General features: G+C 36.6%; 2 protein-coding genes across 8 annotated transcripts in view; one reads left to right on the plus strand and one right to left on the minus strand.

The window, feature by feature from the left end:
* The window catches only part of LOC139150982 (uncharacterized), a 37,414-nt gene extending 31,453 nt beyond the window's left edge, over window positions 1-5,961 (plus strand). For all 4 annotated transcript variants that reach the window (XM_070723482.1, XM_070723481.1, XM_070723484.1 and 1 more), the window contains one exon: window positions 4,666-5,961. In XM_070723482.1, the coding sequence (XP_070579583.1) occupies window positions 4,666-5,183 (518 nt within the window). In that variant the 3' untranslated portion in view covers window positions 5,184-5,961. The remainder of the gene's footprint in view (window positions 1-4,665) is intronic.
* Window positions 5,962-11,400: 5,439 nt separating this feature from the next.
* Window positions 11,401-12,725, minus strand: part of LOC139150981 (carbohydrate sulfotransferase 1-like) — a 5,677-nt gene continuing 4,352 nt past the window's right edge. For all 4 annotated transcript variants that reach the window (XM_070723479.1, XM_070723476.1, XM_070723477.1 and 1 more), the window contains one exon: window positions 11,401-12,533. In XM_070723479.1, the coding sequence (XP_070579580.1) occupies window positions 11,446-12,533 (1,088 nt within the window). In that variant the 3' untranslated portion in view covers window positions 11,401-11,445. The remainder of the gene's footprint in view (window positions 12,534-12,725) is intronic.

Raw genomic sequence — 12,725 nt, forward strand, 5'->3', positions numbered from 1 at the left:
TCTATATATACGTTTGTACAAGTATGACCGGTTTACCCTCTGATGACAGTTCACGTACACGATGTCACACCCTGTAGGTATAGATTTTCTGTTATGTGTAAAAAAGTTTGACATAAATTGGCAAATTTTACCATGATTACTACCTATTGTGTTTAACAAGGGACGTATTGTGCCATCATTAACTTTGCAATAGTAACTGTACCGCCCAACTTCCGATATTGTAAGCTGAAAACCGGCGTTACATCTAAAAACGGGCAAATTTTGCATATAGTTATTGACACAGAGGGCGCCTTTCTAAGATTCAATCCCAACATTCTTTGCAAATGTTCTCGTCCATATGCACGACAGTTTTCTCTCTTCTTTTTTTTTTAGGCGTGATAGTAACGATATTTTGTATCAGCGACAGGGTGGATAATAATAATTACTCGCTAATGAAAAAGATATATTTTATTAATGGCATGTTATAAAATAATAGCGAGCATGTTTCAAATTTGTTTATTTACGAGCATTCAAAAAAACATGGCGGCGCCCACTAAAGAAGGGTACACTTCCGGTTACTCGCATAGTATATTATGAATATGCGCATGCGTAGTCAGTAAGCCGCTGGTGCGACTAATAATAATATTTATTTCTTACACGCACTACACATACGTCTCAGTGCGATTTACATATTTTAAAAAAAGAAACAAACAAATACTAAAAACCAGCAACAGCAATAGAAGAAAACGAAAACAAACAATGTCAAAATCTGTCAACACCGGTACCATTCTCGTACAATAAACAAAAGACGGTGATAAAAAAATAAAAAAAAATTAATTGATAAAAATAAAATAAAACAAAAGACGGAGATAAAAAAAAATTATAAAAGCGTCAATGACACTGTAGCTCCCATCCTGGACTATTTAGTGTTTCTTCTCTGGTCAGATATTTGAACATGTGTGAAAGGGATAAAGTGCGTGAAGTGAAAATACTTAAATGAAATGTAGTGGATCAGTGAAATATGTTTAATGTAATTATTCAGAATATAAAATGGAAAAAATACAGAATTAGATATATCGAATACTGTGATAATGACATAGTTCCCACTTGTAATAGAAGTATTAGTCTTGATGGGGCAGGAAAATGTGGTCATTAAGAAGTATCACTGGAGTGTATATGTTGAGATCTATGGGCACATAGGTCTATGTCGTTGTTCCCAATTTAAAACACATGAGGCATGTCTAAGTTATGGTTCTAAATCGGGAAAAAGATCAGACCTCTAGCAGTATTGGCCAGCCAAGAAATACATATGCGCATTATAAATGAGGTACAAGATGTGACATCTTAAGGTCTAATATCCTATCAAAATTGGAGGGTATAGAACTTGTGGTTACTGAAATATGCATATATATGTATAATCAAGGTCAAAGGTCATCGAGGTCAAATGACATTTTGAAAAAAAAATTATATGCTAATTAATCCCTATATGCCAAAAAATCAGATCTCTAGCTCTATTCGCTTGCCCAGAATTAGATGTGTACATAATTAATGAGGTAAAGCGTGTGTTGTCATAAGATCTCCCATCCTACTAAATTCAAAGGACATAGCACTTGTGGTTACTTATTTATTGACATAAACATATATTTTAGGTAAAAGGTCATCGAGGTCACATGACATTTTATCAAAAAATTTCTCTCCTATAGTTATCCCTATATACCAAAAATCAGACATCCAGCTCTATTGGCTCGCTCAGAATGAGATATGCGCATAATTATTGAGGTACAGTATGTGGCGTCATAAGGTGTCCCATCATACCAAACATGAAGGGTGTAGCACTTGTGGTTACTGAGTTATGGAAAAATATGTATATTTGAGGTCAAAGGTCACCGAGGTCACGTGACATTTTGTCAAAAAAAATTGTTTTGCTAAGTTATCCCTATATACCAAAAATCAGACCTCTAGCTCTATTGGCTCGCTCAAAATTAGATATGTGCATAATTAATGAGGTACAATATGTGGCGTCATAAGCTGTCCCATCATACCATACATGAAGGCTGTAGCACTTGTGGTTACTGAGTTATGGACAAATATGTATATTTGAGGTCAAAGGTCACCGAGGTCACTGACATTTTGTCAAAAAATTGTATTGCTAAGTTATCCCTATATACCAAAAATCAGACCTCTAGCTCTATTGGCTCGCTCAAAATTAGATATGCGCATAATTAATGAGGTACAATATGTGGCGTCATAAGGTGTCCCATCATACCATACATGAAGGCTGTAGCACTTGTGGTTACTGAGTTATGGACAAATATGTATATTTGAGGTCAAAGGTCACCGAGGTCACGTGACATTTGTCAAAAAAATTGTATTGCTAAGTTATCCCTATATACCAAAAATCAGACCTCTAGCTCTATTGGCTCGCTCAAAATTAGATATGCGCATAATTAATGAGGTACAATATGTGGCGTCATAAGGTGTCCCATCATACCATACATGAAGGCTGTAGCACTTGTGGTTACTGAGTTATGGACAAATATGTATATTTGAGGTCAAAGGTCACCGAGGTCACATGACATTTTGTCAAAAAAATTATTTTGCTAAGTTATCCCTATATACCAAAAATCAGACCTCTAGCTCTATACGCTCGCTCAAAATTAGATATGTGCATAATTAATGAGGTACAATATGTGGCGTCATAAGCTGTCCCATCATACCATATATGAAGGGTGGTAGCACTTGTGGTTACTGAGTTATGGACAAATATGTATATTTGAGATCAAAGGTCATCAAGGTCACATGACATTTTGTCAAAATATCCGAGATATATGCGTGAACGGATGGACTCACGGATGGACGAACAGACGGACATGACCCAATCTATAAGCTCACTTGACTTCATCCGTGGGGACTAAAATTGTGTCACTGCACCCTTTTTGCAATATGAATACGATGAGAAACTAAATTTTTATTTTTCGTGGCCTTATACATGGCAGTCTATGGAGATCTGCCTTATACATGGGAGTCTATGGACGTGTAAACTAAAAATATGCAAATTTCACCACGATTTGCCCAAATTTGGGAAAGGTCACTCCTATGCACTTCCATACCAAGTTTCAAATCAATCTGACTTGTGGTTTCAGAGCAGGAGATTTTTTGACCAAAAATGGGAGAAAATTACAAAAAAATTCATGAAAAATAGCAAGTCCAAGATACTGACCCAAGATGTGCACAATCATTTCATGTCAGCCCAAAGTACTTACATGCTAATTTTTCATGTAATCTGCTCAGTGGTTATTGAGTTTTTTCAATTTTGACTGTTTTTACATTTTTTCACTTAATTTGCATATTTTTGGCAATGACAACTTCATTTGAACAAAATCTCATCTACAGCCCATCATCCATGTACACACCAAATATCAAGATGAAATGTACAGCGGTTTTGGAGTTTTTGATGTTGACGGACAGACATACAGACATACAGACATACAGACACACAGACATACAGACATACAGACATACAGACATACATACATACAGACATTTCCCTAGCCTATAAGAATAGCTTCCATTGCCATATATACATATGGCTATGGGAGCTAAAAATTGTAAAAGCAGCAGAATAAATTAAAAAGTCCCAGTTAAAAAATCCCAGTTAAAAATTCCCAGTTAAAAACCATACAGAAGATGATCCTAAAAACTCAATCACAAATAGCACTGATTAAAAAGATGAGTTTTTAAAAGACGTTTAAAACAGTCAACAGATCTGGCGTTGCCGCGAATCACTGGCACCAGTGAATTCCACAGAGCAGGTGCACAAACAGAGAATGCTCTCTGCCCATATGCCTTTTATTAAAGTTTCCATGAGGTGGCACCAACTGCAAAGAGTCATCTGATCACTAAAGGGGGATCACTGATGATGCAGCCATTTGCATACACTTGGCGGGAGTTTTTGAATTCTCATAGGATTGCTTTGACAGTATGATAAATTTGAATAATCATGATGGGCACTTTCTTGACATATTCAAACAGGGGTCAAATAGTCATATAGGGAACACATTTTGAAACATGCGTTCTCCAACAAAAAACGGAAGATTTTTTCTGTTTATTTTCGACTCAAGAGTAGTCGCTATATATTCACAGACATCATCTGCAAGATTCAAAGACAATGAACGCCTTAAACAAGGCAAAATTACATTTACACTCCAAAGAAACATGAAAGAAAGAAACAGGGTTTAAGGTAGAATGCACCTTGGGGACAGATACTTGGCCTTTCAAACTTTCCCAATTCTTTTCTGATCTACCACTTGTTGGGGCTCATTTTGAAGCCATTTGAGCGAGTAAAACTTTCACTGTCTTAGTTTTTTGCAAAGTCAAAACTTTCATTTTTTTCCATATACATCTAGTTCACACAAGGATGGCAGCCATTTTGAATTTCAAATATTGGTAAATCTTGGGTAATTTGTTTCTCAAGTACCAAACTTTGCACCGTGACCCTAAATTTTTATACTTGATTTGGTAAGAGTATGCTGAAAGTTTTATTGAGGAAATTTGAGCAAAAGTTTAAGTCTTTCACTTTTGAGGCGCATACTACCTTAACTTGTTTTGTGTAAAAAAACAGGTTGTTTCTCCAGTTATAATCTGTAACATTTTGAAGTATCAGGTTTACATTTTTCTTCATACCAGGAATTGGGGCAATACCATACATGATGAACTGCAATGTTACCATGGATACAGACGATTTGCAGTCAGGAAGAGAAGTTGCCGTGGCAATCAGAGGCTCATCTCCAGGTGGTCTTCCAGGTGTGCAAGCCATGGCATTTAGACATCAAGGGAAAGTTGAAATAGCCTGCAATGTCCAATCATATTTGTTTGATGATAGAGGCCAAAGGTCGTCTGGAAACATGGCAGATTCTGCCGGTGCTATGGATACTAACTCACCTGTGATTGAATCACATGATAAGCAGACTGGGAGGACAAAGGAATCAATTTTTGATGAACTTCACAAATTTGGTAGACATGCATACATCCCTGGTGAAATAATAGAGTCTAGAATAAGAGAATTGGCTGCCAGCAAGGGTATTTCAATTGAAGGAAGAGCATTACTTGGTTTTGAGCCAAAAAAGGCTTTAGAACTTGCAACTCAGGCACTTTCGAATGGAGAAACAATGTTTTGGAAGGGACGTCATAACAGAAACATGTAAAGAACTTGTTATTCAGGTGTGTTTCATTCGCAGATGTATATGTGTTATAGTTATGCAAAACAATTCTGGCATGATGCAGTATACATGTGAAAGTATCACATGCAATGATGCAAGATGTGGGAATGGTTCTACTCCAGAGTAAAAAAAGACGCAATGTGTTCTACAGACTCCGTATGCCCAAGAGATCATATGATGGCAGTACAAACAAAGCCGTGTGTACAAATGTGTATGGAAATGCACGAAATTCTGTGCGTGTTTGCGCACATGGGTTTATTGTACCGTGGTCCATTCAAATTGCAGGTTTGACCTATTGGGCCGTAATAATTTCTGCTACACTGTCTACGTTGTGATGAAATATGCTGGTCTGCTTTCAACAAGTCCTCTGCATGTGTTTTGTCAGTGACTAACAGCTTTTCCTTTAGAGCTCACCTTTTCTGTACAGAGTCTGTCCGTAAAAGATATGGACATCTGTTGATATTAATATGATGTTTCATATTACACCATAAACTTACTTCCTCATTGTTCAAATTCAGAGAGTCTGCATTGTTTAAGTGTTACAAACACACCTGTGCAGGCAAAAAATGACATTAACACTTTTTGTCATCTGGTCATAATTTTTACATACAATGGTATTCTAGCTCTGCCAGGCTTTTGATTTTATAGATATTTTATAAACTGAGGATATAAATATTTTTATAAATAAGCTCTGTAATGAAAAGTTTTCAAATCTTTGTGTAAACGAAATGTTCTTATGATTAAATCTACCAGTTTGACACTACGTCTGCTTTGTTACGTTTGAAATTCCTTTAGCCTTTCGACTTAACTTTGGGATGAACTATTCAATTTTGGAAGAATTTTTTGTCAGAAATAACCTGTGAAAAAAAGATATTTCAAGATGTGACACATTTTTTCAGTACGTAGAACATGAATATGTTCCCCTGGTATCACATATTTTTTGGTATTTCACTTTCAGGGTGGTTCCTTTTTAGCTCACATTTGGTATATGTATATATACCAAAGAGAGCTTGGCCTGTCTGTGGCATCTGTATCATGTACCGTTACAGGTATGTCTGTGTGTATGTATGTATGTATGTATGTATGTATGTATGTCTTTCTGTATCAAAGACTTGAGAACTGCAGCACATATAATCTTCGTATTCGGTGTATAGAAGCATTATGAGGTGTAGATGTGAATTTATTCAAATAAAGATGATGTTCCAAAAATATGCAAATGAGATCTAAAAACAGAATATCAGTCAAAAGTGTATAATTCAGTGCCTGTTTGCCAGATGCATTTCATATTTGATATACAGGCACCTTAGGTACATTCTATGACTCTAATGATTTTGTGTTGATATCTGCTATAATTTATCTTAAGAATATTTTTGTTATTTTTGGTCAAAAACTCATCTTCTTGAAAACAACTGTTCAGATAGCTTTGATATTTGGACTACAATTTACAAGGGATGACCAATGTCTGATTTCTTCATATTGTAATGAAATTTGCTTATTTGTATTTTGAAGAATATTTTATAATTTTTGTTCATAAAAATTCCATTTCTTCAAAACTGTATGTGAGAAGCTTTGATATTTGGTGTACAAGTCCCTCTGGATGATCTAATAGTAATATTTGTTCAAATTATCTTTAACTCCACAATTCTGAAATTTTAATATCCCTGCAATTTTTGGTCAAAAAATCTATTTATTAAAAACTCCCCGTCAGATAGCTTTGACATTTGTTCCAGGGGTCTATGGAGGTGTTCTCATTCAGCTGTCTTGAATTATGTTGAAATCTTCAGTTGTGTACCGGTATTTTTAAGAATATTTTTGATATTTTTGGTCAAATTAACATTTCCCTAAAGTAGCTAAACAGATAGCTTTCATTTTTGATATACAGCTTACTGATTATAAAACAATCCATGATATTCTAAAATTGTGATGGGATGTGCAATTTTGAACATTCAGAATTTTATTTGACATATTAGGGTCAAATGCAGATTTTCTTCTAAACTGCTTTTCAGACCACTTGTGTTTTGTAATGTCCTGTTGTATGAAATAAAAAAGACAGGAAATAATAATACTTCAAGAATAGATGTCTGGGTCATGTCAACTGGAAATTTTTGGCATTGCGACCATCTTTTACTTGAATTCTGTATATTTCATGAACTGTTATGTCATTTCTTCAACTTGAACAATCACTTGAAACTTTGTTTGGGAATGAATAGGCAGGGACTTTGTCTTCCAATTTTGTTCACATCATGGTAAATGTAGGTAAGGTTTATTTTTGAGGATATTTTTGTCATTTTTGTAATAAAAATGAAAACAGAATTATCCCTCGTCTTTGATATCTGGTCAGCAGGGGCCTTGGGATATTGTCATTATGATATGTAAAATTAACATGCAAATAGCAATATGGTATATTTTGTGCAATTTTTATTAGCTCATATTTGGTTTTATATATAAATACCAAGAAGAGCTTATATGATGAGTCGGCAGCGTCTGTATGTCTGTATATTTGTGGGTATGTATGTGCGGATGTATGTCCGTCACACACAAAGGCTCCCATACCGCCAAAGCTACCGTCTCAGTATTTGGTGTACAGGTAGATGTAGGGGTTGAGATGTGAATTTGTTCAAATGAACACATCAGTGTCAAAAATGTGCAAATGTGGTAAGAAAAAGGGAAATCCTGTAAATGTGCAGGAGTGGTGGCAGTGAACTGAATCAGCCCACACATCTGAATAAGAGGATTTTGACCTTTACCTAACCTATTTGTATGCAGGGTACCTATTATGTTTGGGAGTGGTAGCAGTAACTGAAACAGCTAATTGGTCATTTCCTGTCATTGTTTATGAACTGTGACATATTAACAGATCTGCTGAAACCATGGATGTCTATTTTTGTACATCCATGGTTGAAAGATTCTCTGCATGTTGCTAAAGTTGACCTTCAGTACCTAAAGTTTCAGACGTTATTTACTTTTGTCATTCTTAATTTTCTGGTTTGAATATTTCTTGTTGTTTTTCTGGTTGTACTGTGCAGAAATTGTCATAACATCAACGTATAATTTTCCTGCACTGAACAGATAGAAATAACACTTATTGTTGATCTTTGGTAATTACCAATTCTGATTTGAGTGACACCGTATAATTGCGGTATTTTTATCAATTTCGACAACATTTATTTTCTCAAAAACCTTCTCTCAATAAAGAAGACAGAAGTTAAGTTAATAATCAAACAGTGCAGCTGTCACACTGTCTCCACAGTCGACACTGCCACTCATGTTCTCTTCTCACAACAGTATTCATTCATCTAAAGTATACCTGCAGGCATGCTAAAATACTTCAATAGCCACTGTTTGTCAGATAGCTTGAAAAGATATCGAGGGATAGTAAAGCACATATGGTTTGTTTCATTTTGAGCTAAATATTACTGTAGTCACCATTTCCCCAACAAAACGTAAAGACTGTAGGAAATGACAGAATAGAGTTTAAAGTGGTAATTGTACAGGAAATCTTGATGCTGTTGAAGGTTGTTCCCTTGTTTTGTATTACACCTTGATGGTTTATCAGAGTTTTCCTGCAAGTATTTCTCTGAGACAGATGATAATTTGATGTACAAATTGAAAATTGTGGAGTTGTCTTCAAAAGCAAAAATAGTAGTAGTGAAAGTATAAATCAAAGGCAGTTGTATTTGAAACTCTTAAGAACATATAACAGTACTTTACAATGAAAACGTGAATTCAAAACAATCTGGAAAACAAAGAAACTGGAAAACAAGTCTTTAGAATAAATATCAATGCACCGTCATAGTTGAGGTTTTTGTGAAGACATAGTGGTATATAGATTTTACGGACTGCAGGAAATGAAAGAATGTAATTTAAAGTTGTAATTGTACAAACTGGATGAATTTGATGTCATTTAAGGTTGTTCCCTTGTTCTGGTATTGCACATTGATAGTCAACTTTTTCTGTAAGTTTGTGTTCTGCTTTTGATTGTGAGCCATATTAATGTGAAAGTGTCTCATGAGAGCTGATGCTACTTTCTTGTACAAATTGGATATTGTGGAGTTGTCTTTGTTGCCAATGGTCAACCCAATGTACAACTTAGTTTGCAGTATGCAGTCTTGGGAGTGTGGCAAAGGATATATCTGTAATGGCTTAATTACAAACAAATGATGGATGCATGAACAGAATTGTTAATTTTACAACAAATATTACAATAAAGTCCAGAGGCGTAATCATTGTCACCAACAGCACATGGAAGTGTGTGGACTGCTTGTTGTGTAATATCATGGTGAGGATTGTTTAACATAGCAGCCTGGTTGAATCAGAAAGGGGAAAGAAGACCATGCCGTGGACTTTAGGATAAACATGAATATCAAACACCAGTTGATGCAAACTTTACAAAAAATTGATATAATGTTTCCTAGATAATAGCAGGATTAAATATTTACGCAGTGTGTCCTCAGAGAAAAGCTTACAAAAAACTCAAAATTTGTCATAACAAATATGCAAACACCATTGGAGCTAATTTTGGATAACTGCATTGTGAACTAATGTTGGTTTAAACTGCAAATGTAAGCTACTCTGCTTTTCTCTTTAAAGCAATGCACTTGTTTTTATGATTTAATTTTTTTATCGCAACATTCAGCTATAGGGCACCTGACTTGAGAAACTTGAAAACCATAAAGATCATATTCTTCAAAATTAGTTCCAAATGTGTTCGCTATTGTCACCATGAATTCAACACATTTTGTCTAGGGTAACCCTTGGAACCTGCATGGCAAATTTTAATGGAACTGCACATGTGGTTTCTTAATTTTTGGACTATTTGGTTAAAGTTACCGCCTCCCCCCCTTACACACACCACCACCAAAAAAATGTGCAATTTTCGCAATAATTTGTACAAATCCAGGTGCCTGTAGAAAGCTGCAGATGAAGTTTCATAGCAATCAGATGACCGGTCTCACAGCAAATGATTATACTACATAGTTTAAACAAAAATGACCCCTGTCACCCTAGGAACCAAAATATCACATTTCAAAATGACTTCAGCCAGTCATAAGACTAGTTCAAGTTCTTTCTATCCCATGGAATTCGAAGTCTCGGCAAACCTGGTTAGCGAACATGTGTTCGTATACTATACATGTAACTTTTGAAGGAAAAGGCTTTAAATTTCGCCCAATTATTCATCTATAACACTTGTTGCCCTTGGTTACCTATAAGAAGAGAGATTCCATGGTAAATAGGCAAGTAGTTCGCCTCAGTGATAAGGTCTCATTGAGGGTTTCTTTTTCTCTTCATCATGTTTTGATGAAAGGTCGTTGAATAAATTTGAACTCAAAGTAACAAACCAGAATTATTATCGGTAATATTAAATACCTACAACTGCCATACATACGCTTTACACTATAACTCCATCGTCCGCTCGCACGGGTCTGTTACTTGCCACTAACTAATTGCGGGGAGCATCCAGCTGCCCGGACAAGATACCTTGGCAAGCGAAGATGCTACAAATCTCGAAGTAGGTTCCAGTTTGAGACAGTTAATAAAATTCTGGGGCTGGTTTAATAAAAATGTTGATCATGAACAACCTCTGAACAGCTATGTCTTCCGAGCAAAATGTAAAATTCATCAGTTTTTAGCGATCGCGTGTTATTATATGCTAAGCAGATGATCTCATCCACGAATAGTGACGCACTTACTGCCACCTGGCACTGGTATCTCTTACATTATCATTACGTTGGGGAGTGCTGGATAGGTTCTATCATGATGTTCGGCAAATTGTCTAAGACTTACCGTAGACCCCGGGGACTTAGAGTTCCATACAAGGAGTCTCGAGTGGCTGTCCGTGACACATAAGCTTACTTCCTGAATTCCGTTTTTTCATCTTACTTGTGCCATTCCGTGTAACGTTCGCAAACTCATTGAAACTGTGAGTCAATCAGTATTATATTACGAGAATTACTTTGAATACCAACCTATCGGTTCCCACTCGTTTGGCTAAGGGACTACACTGTCTTCATTAGAACGACAAATGTACGGGTTCTGGCTAAGAAAGAGTTCATTCATTTTTCCGGTCACATTCTGTCTATCAAGTTATGGTGGGTTTAAAACTTTGCAATGCAATCCTCTACGCTAGGAACAAATTTTAATATCACCCTTAGCAACAAAACGGTCGATTCCACCCGTTTAACAGAACACAACACGCCAATGGTTTATCGCACGTGTAATATTAATTTATTCTTTAAATAACAGTACGTCATACGCGATATGGAAATTCAAGAAAATATTTTGAGTGATCACTGATAAAGTTTGCATCGTCTCTTCTCATTGCTGTTTCATCTGCGACAGGGAGATAGCCAAGCATTGTCATTGCGTCTGCGCATTTCAGTTGCACGTCGTTCACTTGGTCGAATGACATTTCTTGTTTCCATGCCACAACCCTTTCTGTGGAGTTTCTAGTCGTAGATAGTGCGCCTCCACGCTCTTCTTTGGTATTCTGAAGTATCCATCGTATGACATCATCATGAAGCTTCACACCGATGAAACTGTAAAGATGTTTTGTGGTTTGCAAAGGTTCTGAGGCGAGGTCCTCATAACGTAACAAAATGTACTTTCCTCGCAGCCAAGTTGGCGATGAACGGACGAACCGCAAGTTCTCTTGCATGTCGTTACAAAGATCTGTCACCTCGTCCCAGGGCACTCCCTTACGCATGAAATCGTGGTTTCGGAAATACGCTTGCGCTCTTGAGTTTATTATTGCCCTGGGGTCCCGAACGAGGTGAACGATTTTGAAGTTCAATGATGGGTCCTCCGCAAAAGATTGCAAACCTTTTAAGTCATAAAATCGAATCTCTTTAACTGCAACATGACGTTTTTGTCGACAGAGCTTTGTGTAATCGACAGTTTTATAGCGTTTCCTAAAACCCAGGTCGGTTTTATACCTTGTAACATACCGTAAGTTTGCATTTTTACACTTGAAAAAGTCGTACAATTTTTCTCGTGCCTTGACATCGAACAATCGATTACTGAGTTTCCCTTCTAGCACATCGAAGGTCAAAGGTCGGACAGGTTCAAAGGCGTAAAAGATGTCTGGGTGTTGTTTGAAAACTTCGCCGAGGAAAGAGGATCCGGACCGCTGTGCAGAAAATATCAAAATGTGCACTTTGCTTTCGTCATCTGCGTCAGGATTTGTCTTCGTCTTCTGAGATCCATCGAATCGATTCCACGAATGGAGTCTCGTCTCGTCCAATGGCAGTGGCATTTCAGCTGCGTCCGTCGTATCACCGGTAGGCTTCAACTCAACAAAGGAGGCTTTTTCTTTGGTTTTGGAACCTTCAGCTTTACCTTGAAAATAACAGAAAAGAAAGGTAGGTATAACTATTTCTTTGCAACGTTTTCACATTTATACAATAAGGACTGTGGATGACATGACTAATTGCGTTTAAACCCTTCCTGATCCTGAACGACCGAATAGCACTACAAACGGAACCTCAGGGTCGGATGCCAACAGGGAGAAATCATACTTCAACTGACACA

The sequence above is a fragment of the Ptychodera flava genome, chromosome 15 (assembly GCF_041260155.1).
Source record: "Ptychodera flava strain L36383 chromosome 15, AS_Pfla_20210202, whole genome shotgun sequence".
Classification (NCBI taxonomy): Eukaryota; Metazoa; Hemichordata; class Enteropneusta; family Ptychoderidae; genus Ptychodera; species Ptychodera flava.